At 40.5% G+C, this 22,944-nt stretch overlaps 1 protein-coding gene across 1 annotated transcript in view; it reads right to left on the bottom strand.

The window, feature by feature from the left end:
• Positions 1-5,213: 5,213 nt before the first annotated feature.
• The window catches only part of PKP2 (plakophilin 2), an 80,304-nt gene continuing 62,573 nt past the window's right edge, over positions 5,214-22,944 (bottom strand). The window contains exons 7-13 of the mRNA XM_070756356.1: positions 21,344-21,461; positions 19,474-19,632; positions 15,085-15,258; positions 12,652-12,805; positions 10,861-11,050; positions 9,555-9,630; positions 5,214-5,960 (exon numbers count right to left, since the gene is read on the bottom strand). Of these exons, the coding sequence (XP_070612457.1) occupies positions 5,892-5,960; positions 9,555-9,630; positions 10,861-11,050; positions 12,652-12,805; positions 15,085-15,258; positions 19,474-19,632; positions 21,344-21,461 (940 nt within the window). The 3' untranslated portion in view covers positions 5,214-5,891. The remainder of the gene's footprint in view (positions 5,961-9,554; positions 9,631-10,860; positions 11,051-12,651; positions 12,806-15,084; positions 15,259-19,473; positions 19,633-21,343; positions 21,462-22,944) is intronic.

Genomic DNA, 22,944 nt, shown 5'->3' with positions numbered 1-22,944 from the left:
ATCTTCCCCTGCACCTGTGAATATAATTATATCAGGTTAAAAGCTTTGTCTGGCTTAAGTTCAAAAGTGAAAGCTGGGCCATGGAAAATAAATTATCCACGAATGTGGGTAGATTAAAACCATTGTTATTATTTCCAGGACTGGTAAAACCAGTTGGTTTGTTTCCTTAGAGTATACAAAAACAAAATAACATTCTGAGTACAGGTTGTCCTCAACGTACAAATATAATTGAGTCCAAAATTTCTGTTGCTAGGTGAGATATTTGTTAAGTGAGTTTTGCTCCATTTTATGACTTTGCTTGCCACAGTTCTTAAGTGAATCACTGCAATTGTTAACTTAGGAACATGGGTGTTAAGTGAATCTGGATTCCCCATTGACATCGCTCTTCAGAAGGTTGCAAAAGTTGATCACAAGAACCTGGGACACTGAAACCCTCATAAATATCAATCAGTTGCCAAGTGTCTGTATTTTGATCACATGCCCATGATGATGCTGCCAAGGTTGTAATAAATGGTTCTAAGTCTATTTTTTTCGGTGTTGTCGTAACTTTGAACAGTCACTAAGTGAACTGTTGTAAGTCCAGGACCACCTGTATTGAGATCATGACTTTTCCCTAAGAGTCAAACCAGGCACTGTTTTATTTGTATCTCTTAATACTAGACTTAACCCTCAGGATCCAGGCTCAGCAAGAGTTTCAGGGCCAGGGATGGACTGCTGGGGTTTGTAGCAGTTCAGACAGCGAAGGGCTGCTCCTCTTACCTCCTACCGGTGCCCCCTCCAAGGTCGTTGCATTCCATGCATGCACAAAAGCAAAATATCGGTGCCAAATCTCATGCAGGGGCGTGTTGCGAGTGCGCAGCTGCGCACGCATCTGGGAATTTCCTACTGGGACAGAGCACTTGATCGCAATGGCTGCTGCCCACCACCGGGTTCTGGAGAACCTGTAGCTAAGATTCTGTGCAGTATTTATTCTCATGACTTTAAGTTGCCCAGAGTCTGATTGGAGTTGGGCGGCAGATAAACCCAATTAAATAAATAAATAAATTCTCTTTAATGCTTCCTTTGTAATACATACTAATTAGGAAACTGTCAAAACATAATAAAACAAGATGTTTCTGTTTCACCCAATCAAGGAATTAATCAATGGAATTAATCAGTGGAACAGCTTGCCTCCAGAGGTTGTGAATGCTCCAACATTGGAAGTTTTTAAGAAGATGTTGGATAACCATCTGTCTGAAGTAGTGTAGAGTTTCCTGCCCTAGCAGGTGTTCTGCCGGCGTGTCCCAACCGCCCATAATTACAAGGTAATTAGTCCAGAAAGACACACACCACACGATAGAAGGAAAACCAAAAGTCTTTATCAACAGAAAAGCAGAAAAAACTCGGAACGTCATTCTCGACTGTTCTGGGAGCGGCCCATTACTGTTTCTCTCGTGCTGGTCACTTCGTTGCAGTGCCCAAGATCCATTTTAATAGTGGTGGTGGTGTAATTTAACAACTGATTTTCTGGGTTAGGTTGGGTCAAGCCTCCCACGACAACCACCCTGACCCTGAATGAACAGGTTGTTTAATTATTTGAATCTCACCACTGCTTTAAATGATGCTTTTAATAGAGAGAATGAAGGAGAAAGCAAGTGTCCTGCAAAGAAAGCTACTATCGACAAAACAATGCCGTTTGGCAGGACCCAGGGGAAGAGCCTTCTTTGTGGCGGCCCCGGCCCTCTGGAATCAACTCCCCCCGGAGATTAGGACTGCCCCCACCCTCCTTGCCTTTCGTAAACTTTTGAAAACCCATCTATGTCGCCAGGCATGGAAGAATTGATATATCCTTAGCTGTCTTGATGTTATGTAAGGTATGTTTGGGTTGTATGATTGTTTTTAATAAAGATTTTTAGAACTGTTTTAATATTGGATTTGTACATATTTTACTTGTTGTGAGCCGCTCCGAGTCCTCGGAGAGGGGCGGCATACAAATCTAATAAATTATTATCATTATCTGCTAACTTAATCTGGGTTTCTAACAAGGCCTGAGCCTGCCCTGCCCTTCTCAGCTAGAGTTATTTACTTAATGATTACAGGGTCATAAACCCGACTGCAAAGGTATAATGAAGGCAGCTAAGCTTAAAGAGGAACAAAGCTTCTAGTCATACCTGAAGATCGAGGGGAAAAGCATTGGCAGCTGTAAAGTCGGCAGTTGGAAAGTCTGAAAGGGATTTGACACATCCTCTCTGCCTTTCACAAGCCCAAAGTGTTCAGCCCTGCAACAATAAATAGAATTTCGCACTAACACTGAAGTCACACCCTCTGGTGAGTCTCTTAGCTTCTCCTAGAAAGAATGCATTGTTGAGATGGGTGTGGGAAGGCTAAATAAATATCCTCCGTGCACGTATTCGTATTCGTAAAAAACCGATTGCAAATACATTTCAGTGGAGAGGGACGGACGCCATTTCTCACCACCCACATGAAACAAGTTGCCCTGAGCTAAGAGAATGAGCAGAATGCACAGGGTCTAAGTTCAATTTGAACAATAAATAAGGGCATTTTATGACTGTGTGAGTAATATAATTAATTAAGCCACTCTTGACGTGCTACTATTCAGTGCTCTCTCAGTTATTTTGGAATCTTTCACATGCAGTGCAGGACCGACAGTATCTTCTCATGCCCTTATCATCTTTTCATGTGTCTGAACTTGTAAATGGAGCAAAATCTCGCCTGTTGCTTTAGCGAAAGAGAAATTGGCCCAAAAGTCCATCTCACAAGTATTTACGAGTCTTCGGAGAGGGGCGGCATACAAATCTAATATAGAAACATAGAAACATAGAAGACTGACGGCAGAAAAAGACCTCATGGTCCATCTAGTCTGCCCTTATACTATTTCCTGTATTTCATCTTACAATGGATATACTGTATGTTTATCCCAGGCATGTTTAAATTCAGTTACTGTGGATTTACCAACCACGTCTGCTGGAAGTTTGTTCCAAGGATCTACTACTCTTTCAGTAAAATAATATTTTCTCACGTTGCTTTTGATCTTTCCCCCAACTAACTTCAGATTGTGTCCCCTTGTTCTTGTGTTCACTTTCCTAATAAAAACACTTCCCTCCTGAACCTTATTTAACCCTTTAACATATTTAAATGTTTCGATCATGTCCCCCCTTTTCCTTCTGTCCTCCAGACTATACAGATTGAGTTCATTAAGTCTTTCCTGATACGTTTTATGCTTAAGACCTTCCACCATTCTTGTAGCCCGTCTTTGGACCCGTTCAATTTATATTATTATAATAATTCAATTTATATATAATAATAATAATAATAATAATAATAATAATAATAATAATAATATATTATTGTTGTTGTTGTTGTTGTTGTTATTATTATTATTTAAAATGAATAAGGGAGTATATCACCAGTCCTCAACTGAGTTATGTGCAATGCATCCCCTAGGGCAGTGATGGCGAACGTATGGTACGGGTGCCACAAGTGGCACATGCAGTCCTATCTGCTGGCACACGAGCTGTTGCCCTAGCTCAGCTCCAATGTGTTTGCAAGCCAGCTGATTTTTGGCTTCCAGAGAGCCTCCTGGGGATGGGTGATGGTGTTTTTACCCTCCCCCAGCTCCGGGGAAGCCTTTGGAGCCTGGGGAAGGCAAAACACAAGCCTACTAGGCCCACCAGAAGTTGAGGAACAGGCCATTTCCAGCCTCCAGAGGGCCTCCAGAGGGCCTCTGGGGGGCAGGGGAAGTTATTTTCGCCTTTCCCAGGCATTGAATGTTGGGTGTGGGCACTCGTACATGCGTGATAGCATGCGTGCACGCTCTTTTGGCACTCAAGGAAAAAAAGGTTCGCCATCACTGCCCTAGGGAGATGCACCTGGTGAGACCCAGAAGGGCCTTCTCCGTGGTGACTCCCTCTTTCTGGAATATCATTCCCCCAGAAATTAGAATGGTCTCCATTCTTAGTACCTGGTTCTGCCAGTGGGCTTGGGGAATGCAGAGCAGGGTGGAGCCCATTTAATGGCTCATGTTGTTGCTGGGGCAGGGGGCGGAGGGGTTATTTTATTATATGATTCTCTTTTATTAGTTTTATTGATTTTTATATTTTTATATTCTTGTAAGCCACCTTGAATCACCGTATGTGAATATGTGGCAGTATAAATTTTCCTAAATAAATAAATTTCCTAAATGAATGCTATTTCCATAGTTGATAGTTGTCGGGTAGGTGTTACGTGTGCTGTGACAAAGTTTATTTATTTTTGTGTTTTATTTACATTATTTATTAAATTTCTACACCACCTATCTTATCTAAGTGCCATAATGGTGCAAATGGTGCTAATTATGCAATATGCATTAATTGCGTCTTTTGTATGATGACAGCATCACAAATTCTCTTATTCGCGTGTGAGTAGATGCCCATTCCTGATGAATGTTATAGTTAAAAGCAGCGGTCCCCAAACTGCGGCCCGTGGGCCGGATACGGGCCGCTGAGGTCTTTTAACCAGCCCGCGGCAGCACATGAGATTTTACTGATCGATATAATAAGAGGGAGAAATAGAGAGGGAGAGAGAAATGAAGAGGAGAGATAGAAAGGGAGAGAGAGAAAGGGAGAAATAGAGAGAGGGGGAGAGAGAGAAAGTGTGAGAGATACAAAGAGGGAGAGTTAGAAAGAGAGTGAGTGAGAGAAAGAGAAGAGAGAGAAAGAAAGAGAGTGAGTGAGATATTGAGAGGGAGAGAGAAAGGAAGAGGGAGAGATGGAAAGAGAGAGAGAGAGAGAAAGAGAAAAATGAGAAAATGATGGAGGGAAAGAATGAGGGAGAGGAAAATGAAACAAATGAGAGAAAAGGAAGAGGGAAGAGAGAAGTGGAGAGGAAGGAAGGAGGGAAGGAAGGAGAAATGGAGTTTGTTGATTTAAGTTTAAATTTACTTGATAATAAAGAAGTATAAATTACTTTAGTACTTAATTATTAATTACTTAATTACTTATTACTTCTGCTTTATTTTAAATATTGTATTTGTTCCCATTTTGTTTTTTACTTTAAATAAGGTATGTGCAGTGTGCATAGGGATTTGTTCATAGGGTCTTTTTATAGTCCGGCCCTCCAACAGTCTGAGGGACAGTAAACTGGCCCCCTGTGTAAAAAGTTTGGGGACCCCTGGTTAAAAGCATTAGAAACATTTGGTTCCTCTTGTCAAAACAATCATAAAAGAGACCACACTCTAAGGTAGCAACTTGGCATTGTTTGAACGAATTTTACACAACAAGTTTTGAAAAGTTGTATTCCCATTTCGAAAAGCACTGATAAATTTAGGGTGCAAGTATAAGGAATTTAAAAAATATCTTCGACAATACTTCAGTTTAAAAAACCAGTAATCACACATGCAGGATTATACTGAAAAATTATAACCTGGGAAAATATTATTTCAAAAGCAGTTTATATAAAAGTCTGCACACTCTCAAAATGTCTGCAGATAAGAGGCAGTTTTGCATGAAGCACTCGCTCACTATAATAAGTTTAGCAAAAAGAAGAATTCCCACATCCCATCTTCTTTAGTTATTATTTTCCCATAATACAAAATGAAGACATTGATGTGGACAATTGCCCCCAATCTGACTGAATATAATGTCTGCAATGGCTGTCAGTTTCAGGCTTGACATTAAAATTATTTGTTAGGCTTCAGCTTGGAATTCATTATGTTTATAGATGAGTCTTGATTTTAAGAACAACAATAAGCGTGGCTATAATGGCAGATAATATGGGGATCAGCACTTTATTCCAGACACCTGCTGTAAATATAAAACACTCTTTCACTGTTTCTTGAGTTCTTGGTAATGAATGAACGATGCTAACACGTCTGCATTGTTTTCCCACAAAGATCTTTAAGACCGGTCCAAGTTTCAGTCTCTCAGTAAATTATAGGCTCTTAATGTCCTATTGTTGATGAAATCCGTTTTCTTATATCCAGCCTTTAAAATAAAATAAATAAAAGGAAATAGTTAACTACAATCCGAGGAACACAGAGGTAGATTCTCACTGAAAACACAAAGGTAAATTATTAAACATGTTATTAGGAATAAGATGCACATCCTATTGAAGCTACTTTGGCAGCCTAGAAAGGATATCATATGCTGCAATGTCCTGCCTGTCAAAGACTACTTCAGCTTCAACCACAACAGCACAAGAGCACACAACAGATTCAAGGTTAATATTAACCATTCCAAACTTGACTGTAAAAAATATGACTTTAGTAATCGGGTTGTCGAAGCGTGGAACTCATTTACCGGACTCTGTAGTATCATCCCCTAACCCCCAACATTTTACCCTTAGACTATCCACGGTTGACCTCTCCAGATTCCTAAGAGGTCAGTAAGGGGCGTACATAAGTGCACTAGAGTGCCTTCCGTCCCCTGTCCTATAGTCTCTCCTATATCTCATATTTCTTCTCTACTATATCCTCTGTAACCTTCATTGTGTATTATGGTGCATTGGACAAAATAATCAAATAAATAAAATTTTGCTTCTAAAATTGGATTGAGGTAGGTTTAATAGATTTAAATTAGTGTGGATCTTAAATTAGATTGGGACTCAGGAAGGTGTAGGCCTCCTACTCATATCTATTGGCCTCTATTTGTTGGTTCTGCTGCCCAGTAATTTGGAGACCTGCTGCACTTTTGGGAGTATCCGATGTGAGGCAAGGAGCCTAGATTGTTATCATGATGATAAACAAATATATAAAAATATGTATTTGTCAGGATTGTGATGAGGTAAGGAAGAACGCATTGTGATCTCAATGAAAACAAGCTTCTGTAGTATTACATAAAAAAGCAAACATAGAAGTTAATCATGCAATTAAAATTAAATTTAATTTGACACCGATTGATATTGAACTGAGACACCTCCCCCAGGCTTTTACATTTTATGTATGATATGCGTGTGTTGTATGGTTTCTAAATGATGGGTTTTTAAACTGTTTTTTAATATTAGATTGGTTTCCATTGTAATATTGTTATTATTATTGTTGTGAGCCGCCCCGAGTCTTCAGAGAGGGGCGGCATACAAATCTAATAAATTATTATTATTATTATTATTATTATTATTATTATTATTATTATTATTATTATTATTATTATTATGTCAGTACAACACAGCAAACGAGATCACTATGCTGGATTTCGTATTTCATCACCAGTCGGGCGCTTCTCAAGCACCTAGGACTGCGTGATGTAGCGGCGAATTATGTTTGCCGATCCCAGCAAAACAGCCTTTTGCAATTGTCAGATGGAGATTTTGTCAATTCCGATGGTTTTCAAATGTCTGCTGAGATACTTTGGCACTGCGCCCAGCGTGCCAAGTACCACTGGGATCACTTTCACTGGCTTATGCCAGAGTCGTTGCAGCTCGATTTTTAGATCTTCGTATTTCACTAATTTCTCTAGCTGCTTCTCCTCAATTCTGCTGTCTCCTGGGATATTATTATTATTATTATTATTATTATTATTATTATTATTATTATTATTATTAATATTAATATATGTGGAACATTTCTATTAATTTAAATGGGCTTGACAGAAACAAACTGAATGTTGCAAATAAAGCAAGAACTTGCACCCTTCCATGGGCCAATTAGTTGCCACAATTATTTTTCGACTGGTATGTTGGAGGCTACGTTCTAAAATTGGTCCATGGCAAATCAAAATTTCCTTTTCAGTTTCATTGACACTTAATTGAAATTAAACATATCTGATGGAATTGCTTCCCTGTTGTGTATTTAATGGTTTTGTTCACGTTACAAATGACAATTTGATCATTCCATTTTTGAGACTGACCCTAAGACTTTTACAGCTAAGTGCAGCCCTGGGGATTCAGCTTGTGGTCCTCCGATTTAAAGGCGGGATACTTGAGAAACCTAATGTGGAAATCTTTCAACAACTTGGAAGCCTTTGGGGCCTGTGTTGGTTGTGTTGTAGGAAACTTTCCCATTGTTTGAAAAAAACCAAACAAAAAAGAGTTAAGAGGCAAAACAGGTGTTACCTGTCTGAAAGAATGCAGAAGCAAAAAGTGTCAGTAAATACTACCTTCTAGTTGCAAAAATGTTTTGCCTACTCTATTCCCAAAAGCATTTTTATGTTGAGTATAGCACCGTAGCAAACCTAACAAAAGTACATGCATTTCCATCTTAATTAACAATTCCAAATCTCCAACAGTTACCATATTTTTCAGAGTATAAGACGCACCCTTTTCCTTCCCTAAAAGAGGCTGAAAATTTGAGTGCATCTTATACTCCAAATGTAGCTTTTACTAAAGTTTTTTTCAGCCCTAATGAAGTGCTAACCAGTGAAGTGATCTTCCATGCTTTGCTAGCAAAGAAATCTTTCCTTCGCCTGATTTTCCCTCTCTGAAGAGAGAGAGAAGTGAAATGATTTTATCCCCCAACCAGGGGATAAAAAGCAAGCACGTGTGCTCAAAATCAGCAAACTAATATGCTGAAGCTAAACAGACTAAGGACTAGCCAGATGAATAATAATAATTATTATTAATAATGATAATTTATTGGATTTGTATGCTGCCCCTCTCCGTAGACTCGGGGCAGCTAACAACGATAAAAACAACATGTAACAATCCAATAATAAAACAACTAAAAACCCTTATTATAAAACCAAACATATGCACAAACATACCATTCATAACTTGTAATGGCCTAGGGGGAAGGAATATCTCAACTCCCCCATGCCTGGCGGTATAAGTGAGTCTTGAGTAGTTTACAAAAGACAGGGAGGGTGGGGGCAGTTCTAATCTCTGGGGGGAGTTGGTTCAAGAGGGCCGGGGCCGTCACAGAGAAGGCTCTTCCCCTGGGGCCCGCCAAACGACATTGTTTAGTCGACGGGACCCAGAGAAGGCCGACTCTGTGGGACCTTATCGGTCGCTGGGATTCATGCGGTAGCAGGCGGTTCCGGAGGTAATCTGGTCCAATGCCATGTAGGGCTTTAAAGGTCATGACCAACACTTTGAATTGTGACCGGAAACTGATCGGCAGCCAGTGCAAGCCACGGAGTGTTGAAGAAACGTGGGCGAATCTTGGAAGCCCCACGATGGCTCTCGCGGCTGCATTCTGCATGATCTGAAGTTTCCGAACACTCTTCAAAGGTAGCCCCATGTAGAGAGCGTTGCAGTAATCGAACCTCGAGGTGATGAGGGCGTGAGTGACTGTGAGCAGAGACTCCCTGTCTAAATAGGGCCGCAACTGGTGCACCAGGCGAATACCTGGTAAGCAGATTATTTTCTTCCCCCAAAAACTAAAGTGAGTCTTTTACTCTGATGCATCTTGTACTCTAAAAAATACGGTATTTTGAATAACAAAAATAAAGTTTGACATTCATTTAAAAAAGAAGAAAACTGATACCAAAGAGGAAAAGCAAAACGTTGCATGGGTCATCTCTTTATCTTGAAGATGCTTTGGTTAAGTTGGTCAGAATGTGGATTTTTTAAACAGGGTCCCAGAAAAATAACCCAAAGGTTTGTAAAGCCTTTTCAAAAGATTCCCATCTCGTCTGTTAGCTTACCTTTTTGTAAGCACTATGGAGATCAGCATGAGACCACAAGGAATGCAAGAGGATTGAGGCGGCTCTACCACTTTTGCTGAGAATAATAGTAATACAAAAAACACTTTTAAAGCAATTCAGCGTTGTACCAGGCAGAAATTGAAAAGAACAAAATGTTTCACAGAATTTCAAAAGAATTTTAAAAGAAACCTAATAGGGAAACTGTTGTGTTGTGAGCCGCCCCCAGTCTACGGAAAGGGGCGGCATACAAATCAAATCAAATCAAATCAAATCAAATAATCAAATCAAATCAAATCAAATCAATAAAAGGTCCAAATGAAGGACACAGGAAAAGGGCAGGCAGAAGACATCAGAGGCCATAAAAATATGTATAGTGGTATTTCTACTTACGAACTTAATTCATTCCATAACCAGGTTCTTTAGTAGAAAGGTTTGTAAGAAGAAGCAATTTTTCCCATAGAAATCAATTTAAAAGTAAATTATGCGTGCGATTGTGGAAACGACAGGGAGAGTGGAGGCTCTGTTTCCGAGGCCCCACAGAGGCTTCTCCCTGCCTTTTCCAGCCCTGTTTCCTCCCAGGAGATTCCTAGAGAGGCCCCACAGAGGCTTCTCCCTGCCTTTTCCGGTCCTGTTTCCTCCTAGGAGATTCCTAGAGAGGCCCCACAGAGGCTTCTCCCCACCTTTTCCAGCCATTTCCTCCCAGGAGATTCCCAGAGAGGCCCCACAGAGGCTTCTCCCTGCCTTTTCCAGCCCTGTTTCCTCCCAGAAGGTTCCTAGAAAGGCCCCACAGAGGCTTCTCCCCACCTTTTCTGGCCCTATTTCATCCCAGGAGATTCCTAAAAAGGCCCCACAGAGGCTTCTCCCCACCTTTTCCCGCCCTGTTTCCTCCCAGAAGATTCCTAGAGAGGCCCCACAGAGGCTTCTCCCTGCCTTTTCCAGCCATTTCCTCCCAGGAGATTCCTAGAGAGGCCCCACAGAGGCTTCTCCCTGCCTTTTCCAGCCCTATTTCCTCCCAGGAGATTCCTAGAGAGGCCCCACGGAGGCTTCTCCCTGCCTTTTCCGATTACAGTTTCGGAGGCTCGGGTTTGTAAGTGGAAAATGTTTCTTGAGAAGAGGCAAAAAAATCTCAAACACCTGGTACTTATCTAGAAAAGTTCATAAGTAGAGGCATTTGTAGGTAGAGGTACCCCTGTATTTTCAGACATGTTTTTTAAAAAAACAAGAACAGAAAAAAAACTCTCCTTCATGAAACTTTTTGCTGCAAGCCTAAGTATTATGGATATTCATTTTAGGAATGGATACCTACTTGTCACTTGTGCTGATATTCATAACCTTTGAAACCCCACCATTGTTTAAGAGAAGCCGAGCGTTCGAGGAATTGTTTTGAGTCAGGTTGTACAAAGCATAGCAAGTAGAAGCCGCAATCTCATTGTCCACATCGGATGTTGGGCTATAATCTGGCAGCATGGCAATCAATTCTGGCAATAGTACTCTGGCTGAAAAATAACCAAGATGTGCCCTATTACTAAAGTTTAAATATACCCATCACATGTTCTTTAAAATATGCTTGCCTCTAGCTAAATAGTACAATACAGTATTTAGTTCTAATGAAAAAAAATTCCAATTTCTACACCACCACCCCTTTACAAATTTATTCCATTAAAATGTTTGGAAATGTTGTTGGATAACAGCATTGGCCAATCTTCCATAATCTGAAGCCCTCCAAATTTCACTTGGCTTGCAAAATCCCAACATTTCAAATGGCTGCAGATCTTCTGCAATTTGCGCCCTCAACACATTTGGAGATTCACAATTTGTCAAAAACTGCTAGATGCCAACATACTTGTCCTAGTCCCAAACAACTAAAATAGTGTCTGGTGGCTAGCCATTACATGTCAGCCTTATCACCTCAAAAAGATTAAATTGGATGCAATTCACTCTCAGCCTTATTGAAGAAATAGTGGGACTCTTCTGCTAAACGTCTAGTTAGAAACATAGAAACATAGAAGACTGACGGCAGAAAAAGACCTCATGGTCCATCTAGTCTGCCCTTATACTATTTCCTGTATTTTATCTTACAATGGATATATGTTTATCCCAGGCATGTTTAAATTCAGTTACTGTGGATTTACCAACCACGTCTGCTGGAAGTTTGTTCCAAGGATCTACTACTCTTTCAGTGAAATAATATTTTCTCACGTTGCTTTTGATCTTTCCTCCAACTAACTTCAGATTGTGTCCCCTTGTTCTTGTGTTCATTTTCCTATTAAAAACACTTCCCTCCTGAATCTTATTTAACCCTTTGACATATTTAAATGTTTCGATCATGTCCCCCCTTTTCCTTCTGTCCTCCAGACTATACAGATTGAGTTCATTAAGTCTTTCCTGATACGTTTTATGCTTAAGACCTTCCACCATTCTTGTAGCCCGTCTTTGGACCCATTCAATTTTGTCAATATCTTTTTGTAGGTGAGGTCTCCAGAACTGAACACAGTATTCCAAATGTGGTCTCACCAGCACTCTATATAAGGGGATCACAATCTCCCTCTTCCTGCTTGTTATACCTCTAGCTATGCAGCCAAGCATCCTACTTGCTTTTCCTACTGCCCGACCATACCGCTCACCCATTTTGAGACTGTCAGAAATCACTACCCCTAAATCCTTCTCTTCTGAAGTTTTTGCTAACACAGAACTGCCAATGCAATACTCAGATTGAGGATTCCTTTTCCCCAAGTGCATTATTTTACATTTGGAAACATTAAACTGCAGTTTCCATTGCTTTGACCATTTATCTAGTAAAGCTAAGCCATTTACCATATTACAGACCCCTCCAGGAATATCAACCCTATTGCACACTTTAGAGTCATCGGCAAATAGGCAAACCTTCCCTACCAAACCTTCCCCTATGTCACTCACAAACATATTAAAAAGAATAGGACCCAAAACAGACCCTTGTGGCACACCGCTTGTAACCTGTCTCTGCTCAGAATACTCACCATTAACAATAACTCTCAGATGTTTATGCTTCAACATCATTAACATCCTATTGTGCAATTAAAACCCATGCAAAGAATCTTCATTAGGAGTGCGTACTTACCTATTTCATTTTGCAGCAAGGTGTTACGAGACAAGTTCCTGAGTAGGGAGATTGCTGTTTTCCTAACGCTTCCATTGCTCACATGTAGCATGCTTTGAATATTTGGGAGGCCTCTGACCTTCTTGACAATGACATGAGCCACCCCAAATGGCATCTGTCAGGAAACATATGCAGTTTTTGGACTTAGGGAATTCACCACTCCATATTGTAGAATCTTGTGTACAGGGCATAATTTTCTTCCAGAAAGAGGATTGTTATTATTGCCACTCCCTGAACAATTTCAAGTACAGTGATACCTTGTCTTACAAACTTAATTGGTTCTGGGACGAGGTTCTTAAGGTGAAAAGTTTGTTAGGTGAAACAATGTTTTCCATAGGAATCAATGGAAAAGTGATTAATGCGTGCAAGCCCAAAATTCACCCCTTTTGCCAGGCGAAGCGCCTGTTTTTGCACTGCTGGGATTCCCCTGAGGCTCCTCTCCATGGGAAACCCCACCTCCGGACTTCTGTGTTTTTGCGATGCTGCAGGGGAATCGCAAAAATGAGCACTTTGCTAGCAACGGAAGTCCGGAGGTGGGGTTTCCCAGTGAAGGGAGCATCAGTGAAATCGCAGCATCGCAAAAACACCGAAGTTATCGAAACCCCACCTCCGGACCTCTGTGTTTTTGCGATGCTGCGATTTCACTGAGGCTCCCCTCGCTGGGAAACCCCACCTCTGGACTTCCGTTGCCAGTCAAGCGCCTGTTTTTGCGCTACTGGGATTCCCCTGCTGGGATTCCCCTGCAGCATCACAAAAACACGGAAGTCCGGAGGTGGGGTTTCCCATGGAGGGGAGCCTAAGGGGAATCCCAGCAGTGCAAAAATGGGTGCTTCGCCGGCAACGGAAGTCTGGAGGTGGGGCATCCCAGTGGTGGCGGTTTGTTTGTAAGGTGAAAATAGTTTGTAAGAAGAGGCAAAAAATCTTAAACCCCGGGTTTGTATCTCGAAAAGTTTGTATGACGAGGCGTTTGTAAGACGAGGTATCACTATATTAGAGAAAATGTCCCAACCTCAAAAGACGATCATAATTTTGTGGCAGATGATAGAAAGGAAGGGATGCTAGGAGAACAGATCTAGAAATGTCCTTGGAGACTTTAACCCAGACCTGGAGCTGTACAAAAATCCCCTTAACATGTTTTGTTTTTAAAAGGAAAATAAAGAATACAAGCACCCGCCAAGCAACACCCCAATTATACAAAGTGCTTTTCCAAGAGGATGTTGTTTTGTCAATTTATGCTTTTTCAAAAATGGTGTTGTTATTATCGATAGAAATGTCTGACTGAAGAAGCACCACAAGTTTCTGCCACTGCTGAAAGATACAGAGGGCCATACTCAAATTACAGAAGTAGGGTGAAAGAAGAATAGGTGAGACCCAACTTGGTACAGCAAATTTTGGTGCTGGTGGACCTTCTTAAGATGTCCTGTTAACTTCACTTAGTTGCAAACTTCTCGCTTATTCTCTTGGTCTCCCTTTCACAAGGCTAGCCACGTCACATTGCTTCCTCCTTACTGCCCTGTTTCCCCCCAAAATTAAGACATCCTCAATTGGGCTTTTGAGTGGTAATAAAGCCAAATGTTTATTTCAAGGTTCAAAAAAATATAAGATAGGGTCTTATTTTCGGAGAAACACAGTATGTTAGTCACTGGGCCAGGGTTAATTTCACGTTTCCCAAATGAAATGGGTTCTATCCTTTCCATTTCCTTCCTCCCCCTCCTCTAAGAGCATCTCAAAATAAAATAAACCAGGTACACTATCGTTGTTACAAAGGTAGGCATCAATGTTCTCTAGACATTCTTAACAATTAAAAGACAGACTGCAACTAGAGACTAGCTCTTCCTTTGTAGTCTCCTCTAGATAGTTGACCCCCTCCCAAATATTAAAATAAAATGAGACTAGGTACCAGCAGGGCAATTTCTTTCTTTCTTTCTTTCATTCATTCATTCATTCATTCATTCATTCATTCATTCATTCATTCATTCATTCATTCATTTGTCCAATACATAGGAAGAAAAATAGACATGTGGTAATATATATAAGGGTAAAAGTGAACTTAGAGGAGAGGATATATGAAAGGAAGAGAATATATATGATAGGTGAAAGAAAGGAAAGACAATTGGACAGGGGCGAAAGGCACACCAGTGTACTTACGTACGCCCCTTACTGGCCTCTTAGGAACCTGGAGAGGTCAATCGTAAATGTCCACTTAGTCTTATCCAAGCCTTTATTGTTGACCAAATTAATGTTATACTAGTTTAATCTTTCTGTTCTATTCTCTATGGCTCTATTATAAGTCGTCCCCCCCTTCTATGTGCTGCTCTGAGTTTATCCAAGGGAAACAACAGTAAAAGAACAGTATTAATACCAATCACATTCATTTTCTTTTCGGGTACTTACTGGTCCACTGCCAGCAGTGAGGTTCTGCAGAGCACCCAGAGATGCTTCTTGAGTGAAGTTTCTACTGCTTTCTGCTATTAGGGACAGATATATTCTGATCAATGTGGAATGCCAGAGCTTTTCAACACCTCTGGGGTTGCTCTTTTCTTCCGGCAGGGGCATATCTTGTTGCTTCTAAAAAGGCAAACATATTAATATTTCAGAAATGAAGTGAGAAAGAATCAAAGTCTTCTTGGAGTATAGCTAGTCTAGCTCCTTAATGGTAGCCAGTAAACTACAGACACTAACAGTCTTAAATCCTCCTCGATCCACAGCTCACATTAGAGAAACATCTTTCAGCTGTGGCGATGGGGGCGTTTGCCCAGGTTCGCCTGGTGCACCAGTTGCGGCCCTATTTGGATCGGGGGTCACTGCTCACAGTCACTCATGCCCTCATCACCTGGAGGCTCGACTACTGTAATGCTCTCTACATGGGGCTACCTTTGAAAAGTGTTCGGAAACTTCAGATCATGCAGAATGCAGCTGCGAGAGCAATCATGGGCTTTCCCAAATATGCCCACGTTACACCAACATTCCGCAGTCTGCATTGGTTGCCGATCAGTTTCCGTTTCAAAGTGTTGGTTATGACCTATAAAGCCTTTCATGGCACCGGACCAGATTATCTCAGGGACCGCTTTCTGCTGCACGAATCCCAGCGACCAGTTAGATCCCACAGAGTGGGCCTTCTCCGGGTCCCGTCAACTAAATAATGTCGTTTGGCGGGACCCAGGGGAAGAGCCTTCTCTGTGGCGGCCCTGGCCCTTTGGAACCAACTCCCCCCAGAGATTAGAATTGCCCCGCTTGCCTTTCGTAAGCTTCTTAAAACCCACCTCTGCCATCAGGCATGGGGGAACGGAGATATTCTTTCCCCGTAGGCCTTTACAATTTACGCACGGTATGTTTGTATGTATGTTTGGTTGTATAATAAGGTTTTTTTTAGTTATTTTAGTATTGGATTGGATTGTTACATGCTGTTTTTATCATTGTTGTTAGCCACCCCCAGTCTACGGAGAGGGGCAGCATACAAATCCAATCAATCAATCAGTCAATCAATCAATTTTGATAAATGCCCACATATAAAGCATTGTTTGGGTTTAATAGTGCATAAACCCTCTCTAACCCCCATTTGAGCAGACATGTAAAGATTGATAATTAAGAACAACCAGGAAAAAATAATATTGGTGCATCTGCTGATGACTCGTTTATTATTGGGGATGACCTGTTTTGCTTTCATTCAAAACATAGTATACTTTAAAAAGGAAAGACATTCACATCTAATGGCTGTATTTTTCTATAACCTTGAGCATTATCTTTAGGTTGTGTTTTTAACCATTTAGTTGTATCTGACTAAATGCTCCCTCTCCATGCTACCCTGTAATACACAGCATCTTTCTTTTTCTTTTTTAAACTTTTATTTATTGTTTTCAGATACAGTTAAAAAGAACTCAAATAATCTCATACAGATCATTTCCCATTTTATACATTTGTAATTTGTCATTACTTCATTGAAAGAAAAAAGAATAAAAAGAAAGAAAACTTACTTCCATCTAAAAGAAATAGAAGCAATACAAGGATAGGTAAAATTATGATTATATACATTTATATATTTAAAAAAAAAAATTTATATAAAAATAAATATCAATATTTTTAAAGTTTCCTATCTGCACTCTCTTTGTCATGTGTTACTCCTATAAACTGGTATTGGATGTCATTCTATCTTATTTCTTTTTTGGATCCATTTGTACAATTTCCCCCATATTTTATTACTTTCATTGCCTTTTATTCCCTTAATACCCCTTGTCATCTCATCCATTTCTGCACAGCTGTATACTTTTTCGATAATTTGGCCTTCTGAAGGGATGTTTTGATTTTTCCAATTTTGGGCATGTAGTTGCGGTAATTATATACGTCACAGCGTCTTTGCAGGAGTGGACTGCTGGGGGTTAGGGAGAACCTCTAGCTAAGATTCTGTGCAATTTGGAGAACCCACAAATCCCACTCCTGGCTGGTCCTGCCCACCATGCCCCACCCCTCCCAGAGGTCTCCACATGACCTGTTATGGTTGCAGGTTAAGTGCAAGGAGGGCACAGAAGTTTGGGGAGGGTGAAAAACAGCCCTACCGGAAGTACAGAAAGGGCCTCTGGAGCCCGGGGAGGTTATTTTTGCCCTCCGGAGGCTCGAAGGAAGCCTCCAGAGCCCGGGGAGGGCAAAAGCACCCTGCAGAGAATCCTTTTGTTAAAATATTTGAAGCCAACTCATGATTGAATGTCCAACTTTGCATCAGAAATGACGTTATCAAGCCAGCATGTTCTTTGCTTGCTTCTCCTTCTCTGTCCACCAACCATCCCTAGTAACGTTGCCTTCTCCAATGAATTCAGACACATAACATGGATAAAGTAAATTAGATTTAGTCTTATGATTTCAGCTTCCAGTGATGTATCTGATTTTATATGATTTAACACCTCTCTGTTAGTTAATCTAGCTCCATCTTTATAATCTTCTGCCGCACGAATCCCAGCGACCGGTTCGGTCCCACAGAGTTGGCCTTCTCCGGGTCCCGTTGACTAAACAATGTCGTCTGGCGGGACCCAGGGAAAGAGCCTTCTCTGTGGGGGCTCCGACCCTCTGGAACCAGCTCCCCCCTGAGATTAGGATTGCCCCCACCCTCCTTGCCTTTCGCAAACTCCTTAAAACCCACATCTGCCGTCAGGCATGGGGGAACTGAAACATCTCCCCCTTGCCCATGTTGTTTTGGTGTTAGATTGATTGTGTGCTTCTTTTTTAATATTCTGGGGTTGCTTTTTATGAATTTTTTAGCTTAAAATTGTAATTGGATTGGTGGGTATTGGATTTGTTATTATGTATTGTTTTTACCATTGTTGTGAGCCGCCCCGAGTTTGCGGACGGGGGCGGCATATAAGTCCAATAAATCAATCAATTAAATCAATCAATCTTAAATAGTTGTTAGATCCACAGAACTTCTGGGGTGAGGAGACATCTGAAAGACTAGATTAACAAATTTGTCTTGAAATTTTACAAACTTGGTTGCAATTTCATACCTTAATTTTATACCATCGGACATGATTAATTGTTCTTTAATATTAGCAAGTTTTCGACAGCATTCTGCTTTAGTCCTAGTAAATATATTTAATCTGGGAGAAGGTCTGTCTATGTAGCTGCTAAGAGTCAATGGTACATAATGCATGCATGAATGCATCCATCTGTCCGTAATAATCCCCATCTGTACTTTTCAGATGTTTCCCCTTACTGCCAAAGACTACGTATCTTTATTTTATTAATATTGCTTCAGGTTTAAGGGATCTTTTTCACTCAGAATATTTCCATATTACATATACAGTGGTACCTCATGATACGAACCCCTCGTGATACGAACCTGGGGTTCGGAAATTTTTTGCCTCTTTTTACGAACTTTTTTCGGCTTACGAACCCACCGCAGATTGCAAAATGGCACTCCGCTGGGTGCCTCCGTCCGGCTGTCACCTTTTAAAATAGCCGGGGGAATTCTCGGCGTTCTCCCGAACCCGAACCTGAACCCAAACTTTTTGGGTTCGGGAGGCCGCCGAGAAGTGCCGCCGCCTGGCTGTCACCTTCTGAAACAGCCGGGGGGCTTCTCGGCGTTCTCCCGAACGCCGCCGAGAAGTGCCCAACTGTTTCAGAAAGTTACAGCTGGGCGGCGCCGCTCGGCGGAGCAGCGTTTTTGCGATCGGCGGCGGCGTTTTCGGCCGATCTGGAGGCTAGAAAGGAGGTGGGGAATCCCAATAGGGAATTTCATGGGTGGAGCTTTGATGTCACAAAGACATCCGACCGGTCTCCCGAACCCGAACCTGAACCCGAACCTCCAGGTTCGGCATTCAGGAGAACGCCGATAAGCCCCCGGCTGTTTCAGAAGGTGACAGCCAGGCGGCGGCGCTTCTCGGCGGCTTCCCGAACCCGAACCTGGTTCAGGTTCGGGTTTGGCTGTTTTAAAAGGTGACAGCCGGGTGGTGGCGCCCAGCAGAGCGCCATTTTGCAATTTTTTTTTCTGTTTGCACGGATTAATCGCTTTTACATTGTTTCCTATGGGAAACAATGTTTTGTTTTATGAACATTTCGCCTTACGAACCTACTTCCGGAACCAATTAGGTTCGTAAGACGAGGTATTACTGTATATTTACATTAGTCAGCCTTCAAAATATTGCCCATCATCTCTATTAGGATGAAATTCCTAGCATTCCCAGTAAGATCCTTCCAGGGAAATCTCATTATGGATAAATGTGAGTTTCAGACAAAGGTTTCTCAGAAATGTTGGGCAGTCTATTGCAACACAATTGTTCCCTCCCTCTCTGTTACCTGCTTTGCTTTCCTGCTCTTTGTTCCAAAACATCCAATGTTGTTCCTGGATGGATCATCCCTCTTTGGCACATAAAGTTTCTCAGTATAACTATGAGGGAGTTCAGCCTCCAACTGGTAAGAAAGATTATGAAGAATGCACACACAATTCTCTGTGGCCTGGAAAAAATGAACCAATGCGTTACTCTGACTGTGTAGATAATGGGTGAAAATCTGAAATGTACTGTAGATTCAAGCATTCAGATAATCATTGGGCTTATTTTATAGTCCTTAGTAGATTGTGGATGTTAGCAGCACCAGAAAATTTCAAATCAGCTCTAATTCTTTATCAGGTAAACAACAGAGTTTTGGAATGAATGAATGAAGGAATGAATGAATGAACAAACGAACAAATTGAATGAATGAATGGAGTTGTGTGTTTAGATCACACAACTTAGGATTGAATTTTAAATATTAAATTTTGCTTGTTTAAACCTTAAATTTAGTTGTTAAATCTACTAAGTCAAGGCTTAACCTATTTCACTTTCTATTGTTTTAGAACTGGAGAATGGATGCTTTGTACTTAATCAACTCTTCTAAACCTTTAATTCAGAGAGAGAAAGTGAAGACAACACTTGCATGCACAAACCCAGTCAAAAGTCTATGTAGCTGCTATAGCATAATGTTAGGATAGGATTTGATATCTGTACTTCTGACATAAATGCTTTATACACTTTTATTCCATTAGCCAGGACAGGACTGTATGTAAAAATCACATAAGATAAGTCTGAACTTCTGGTGAAATCTGCTTAAGGAAACTGGCCATAAAAACGATTCAGAACTCTCCTCGGATAACAAGAATGTGTCAACAGGAAAAGAACTGTGTGATAAAAGGATGCAATTTACATTGCTTGGGGTAAACAGGACGAAGGCTGTGATAAAAGACCTTGCTTTTTGGTAAACAGGAGATAGCTGTGTTAAACAACAAAAGGTCCCAGGAAATTGGCCATGAGAGACATTTGTTCAGTAGAAACTAGTTACGTGCCATATGGAGATAGGAGGGACTCGAAAGTTGTGTCATGTTTCAGAGTTATGTTATTAGATGTTTGTATATCACTTGACATGTACGTGTAATCATTCCCATTTGCATATGCCCCCCAATAAAAGGAGGTGCACAGCTCAATAATGTGTCATTTCACCCAGAGAGAAATGTGTCCAAGTTTTCTTTCTAGGATTCGCGTTTGTGAGTGACCCCCCATGGCTGGGGTTGCTCTAAGTCCATTTGAAGACATCGTTCCCCTCAAGTCTAGGTTTGATAAGGCTCTCCATACTTCTTCAATTTTGCGCCATTCAGAAAGGTTGCATAACAACTCCCACCATTACCAGCCACTATGGCTGAAAACACGTGAGTAGAATCTGGAGGATGCAAAGTTGTAGATCTCTGGTAGTATTTTAGCATATGTCGTGTTTATGCTTTTGTAATCTCAAGCAAGCTGTTTTCAGAAGAATATATTAATACGGGACTGAGACTTTTATAACTGGAGATGTATTTATTATTGATATATTTCAGCAGTTGCCTGATTTCAAACAAATCTGGACAGTTTACCCTTTAAAAGCAAGAAACAATAATAATTAAGAAACTGTTCATGGATGTCCAGAGAAAAAAAATGAGAATAAGTATAATGATTCAGCAATGACCCTACCTCAAAGCCTGAGAAAATAGCTAGATTTTCAAGGACTTTTTAAAACATCAGAATGTTCCCAAAATTCACATCATAAAGCCATGAGATTATTTATAAGGGGGGGGGGTATTAACCCACTTTGGAGACAGTGCCAGCATGAAATGCTTTCTATCTTCATCCTAGATTTTTCACTGGTTTGAAAAAGTTACCTTATCATCTGGTTTACGATCTGCAGTTGTTCCTTGTATATAATATACCAGCGAGTCAATCAATCCATCACATTCCCTCATTTTCTTTCTCCCTTCAGGACCAGCAGAACTCATGTTTCTGTAAACAATAATAAGTCATAAAATTGATCAGAAGAATATTACACATCGGTTTCTCAGCTCTGTCTTTTTGCGAAGCATTTTATATTAGAATATTTCACTTTTGTGTTGTGTGCTCCACTTACAAACACTCAAGGCACCTTCTTTCACCTATGGTGGTTATGTTCAGAGACAAGAAAATACTGGAAAAAAATAAATAATTGGTTGTGTCAAATAACAAATACAAAAATAGAATATACGCCAGAATTTTTTCTATTGGGTATTATGAGAGGTAACTATTCTAAAAATGTAAAATATTTAAGCTTGCATATTACAACAGCTGCAAGGATTGTATTTGCACAGAACTGGAAAAATCCGCAAATACCTGAAGACAATGAGATCATCAAGAAAATATACGACTGTGCAGAGATGGACAGATTGACAATGGAACTTAATAATCGAAAAGAATCGGACTACTGTATTATGAAACCTGGACAAAATGGTACCAATGGACAAAAAAAAAGAAACTTAAAAGAAGCATTGGAATAAAACATCAAGAAATCTAAAAGTAATTAGAAGTCAATGTTGATAGGAATGTATATGCGATGTAGATTCGTCTGTAAATATGACTATGTACTTTTTTTAAAAAAAGGAAAAAATTAATAAATATATATATTTTTTAAAAAAGAATATTTCACTTTTGTGTCTAGCGCTCCACTTACAAAAATTGCATCCATGTTTGGCTTTATTGTTCAACCATGTTTAATGTCGGGATAGATTACAGACAGTCCTCACATAATGAACATGTGCTCAGCAAATATTCAAACTTATGATGGTGTAAACAAATGCTAGTTATGGAAAGCCCTCAAATATAGATAGCGCTTAGTTATATACTGCTCCATGGTGCTTTACAGGAGTCTCTGAGCAATTTACAAATGTCGGATACTCCCCCTCCCCAAACTATCTGGGTCCTTATTTTATAGATAGGGTGAAAGGCTGAGACAACCTTGAACCAGTCAGGATCGAACTCCTGACTGTGGCAGAGTTAGTCTGCAATACTGCATTCTAACCACTGTGTCACCATAGTTGGTTCCTTTGGAACCAACTCCCCCCAGATATCAGAGTTGCCCCCACCCTCCTAGCCTTTCGTAAGCTCCTTAAAACACACCTCTGTCATCAGGCATGGGGGAATTGACATGTTCCCTCCCCCTAGGCTTATAAAATTTATGCATGGTACGCTAGTGTGTATGATTGGTTTTAATTTGTGGTGTTTTTTAAATTAACTTAAATATTAGATTTGTTTTACATTGTATTGTTATTGCTGTGAGCCGCCCCGAGTCTGCGGAGAGGGGTGGCATACAAATCTGATTAAACTTAAACTTAAACTTACAACTATTGCGACTTTCCTATGGTCAGGTGATCAAATTTGGGTGCTTGGCAACCTGTCCATATTTATGACTGCAAGGTGCATTTAATTCAGAAGTATCTTCAGTAGAGATTTATAA

Source organism: Erythrolamprus reginae, chromosome 6, assembly GCF_031021105.1.
Source record: "Erythrolamprus reginae isolate rEryReg1 chromosome 6, rEryReg1.hap1, whole genome shotgun sequence".
Classification (NCBI taxonomy): domain Eukaryota; kingdom Metazoa; phylum Chordata; class Lepidosauria; order Squamata; family Dipsadidae; genus Erythrolamprus; species Erythrolamprus reginae.
Note: the sequence above shows the minus strand (reverse complement) of the source record. Positions and strands in the feature narration are given on the sequence as shown.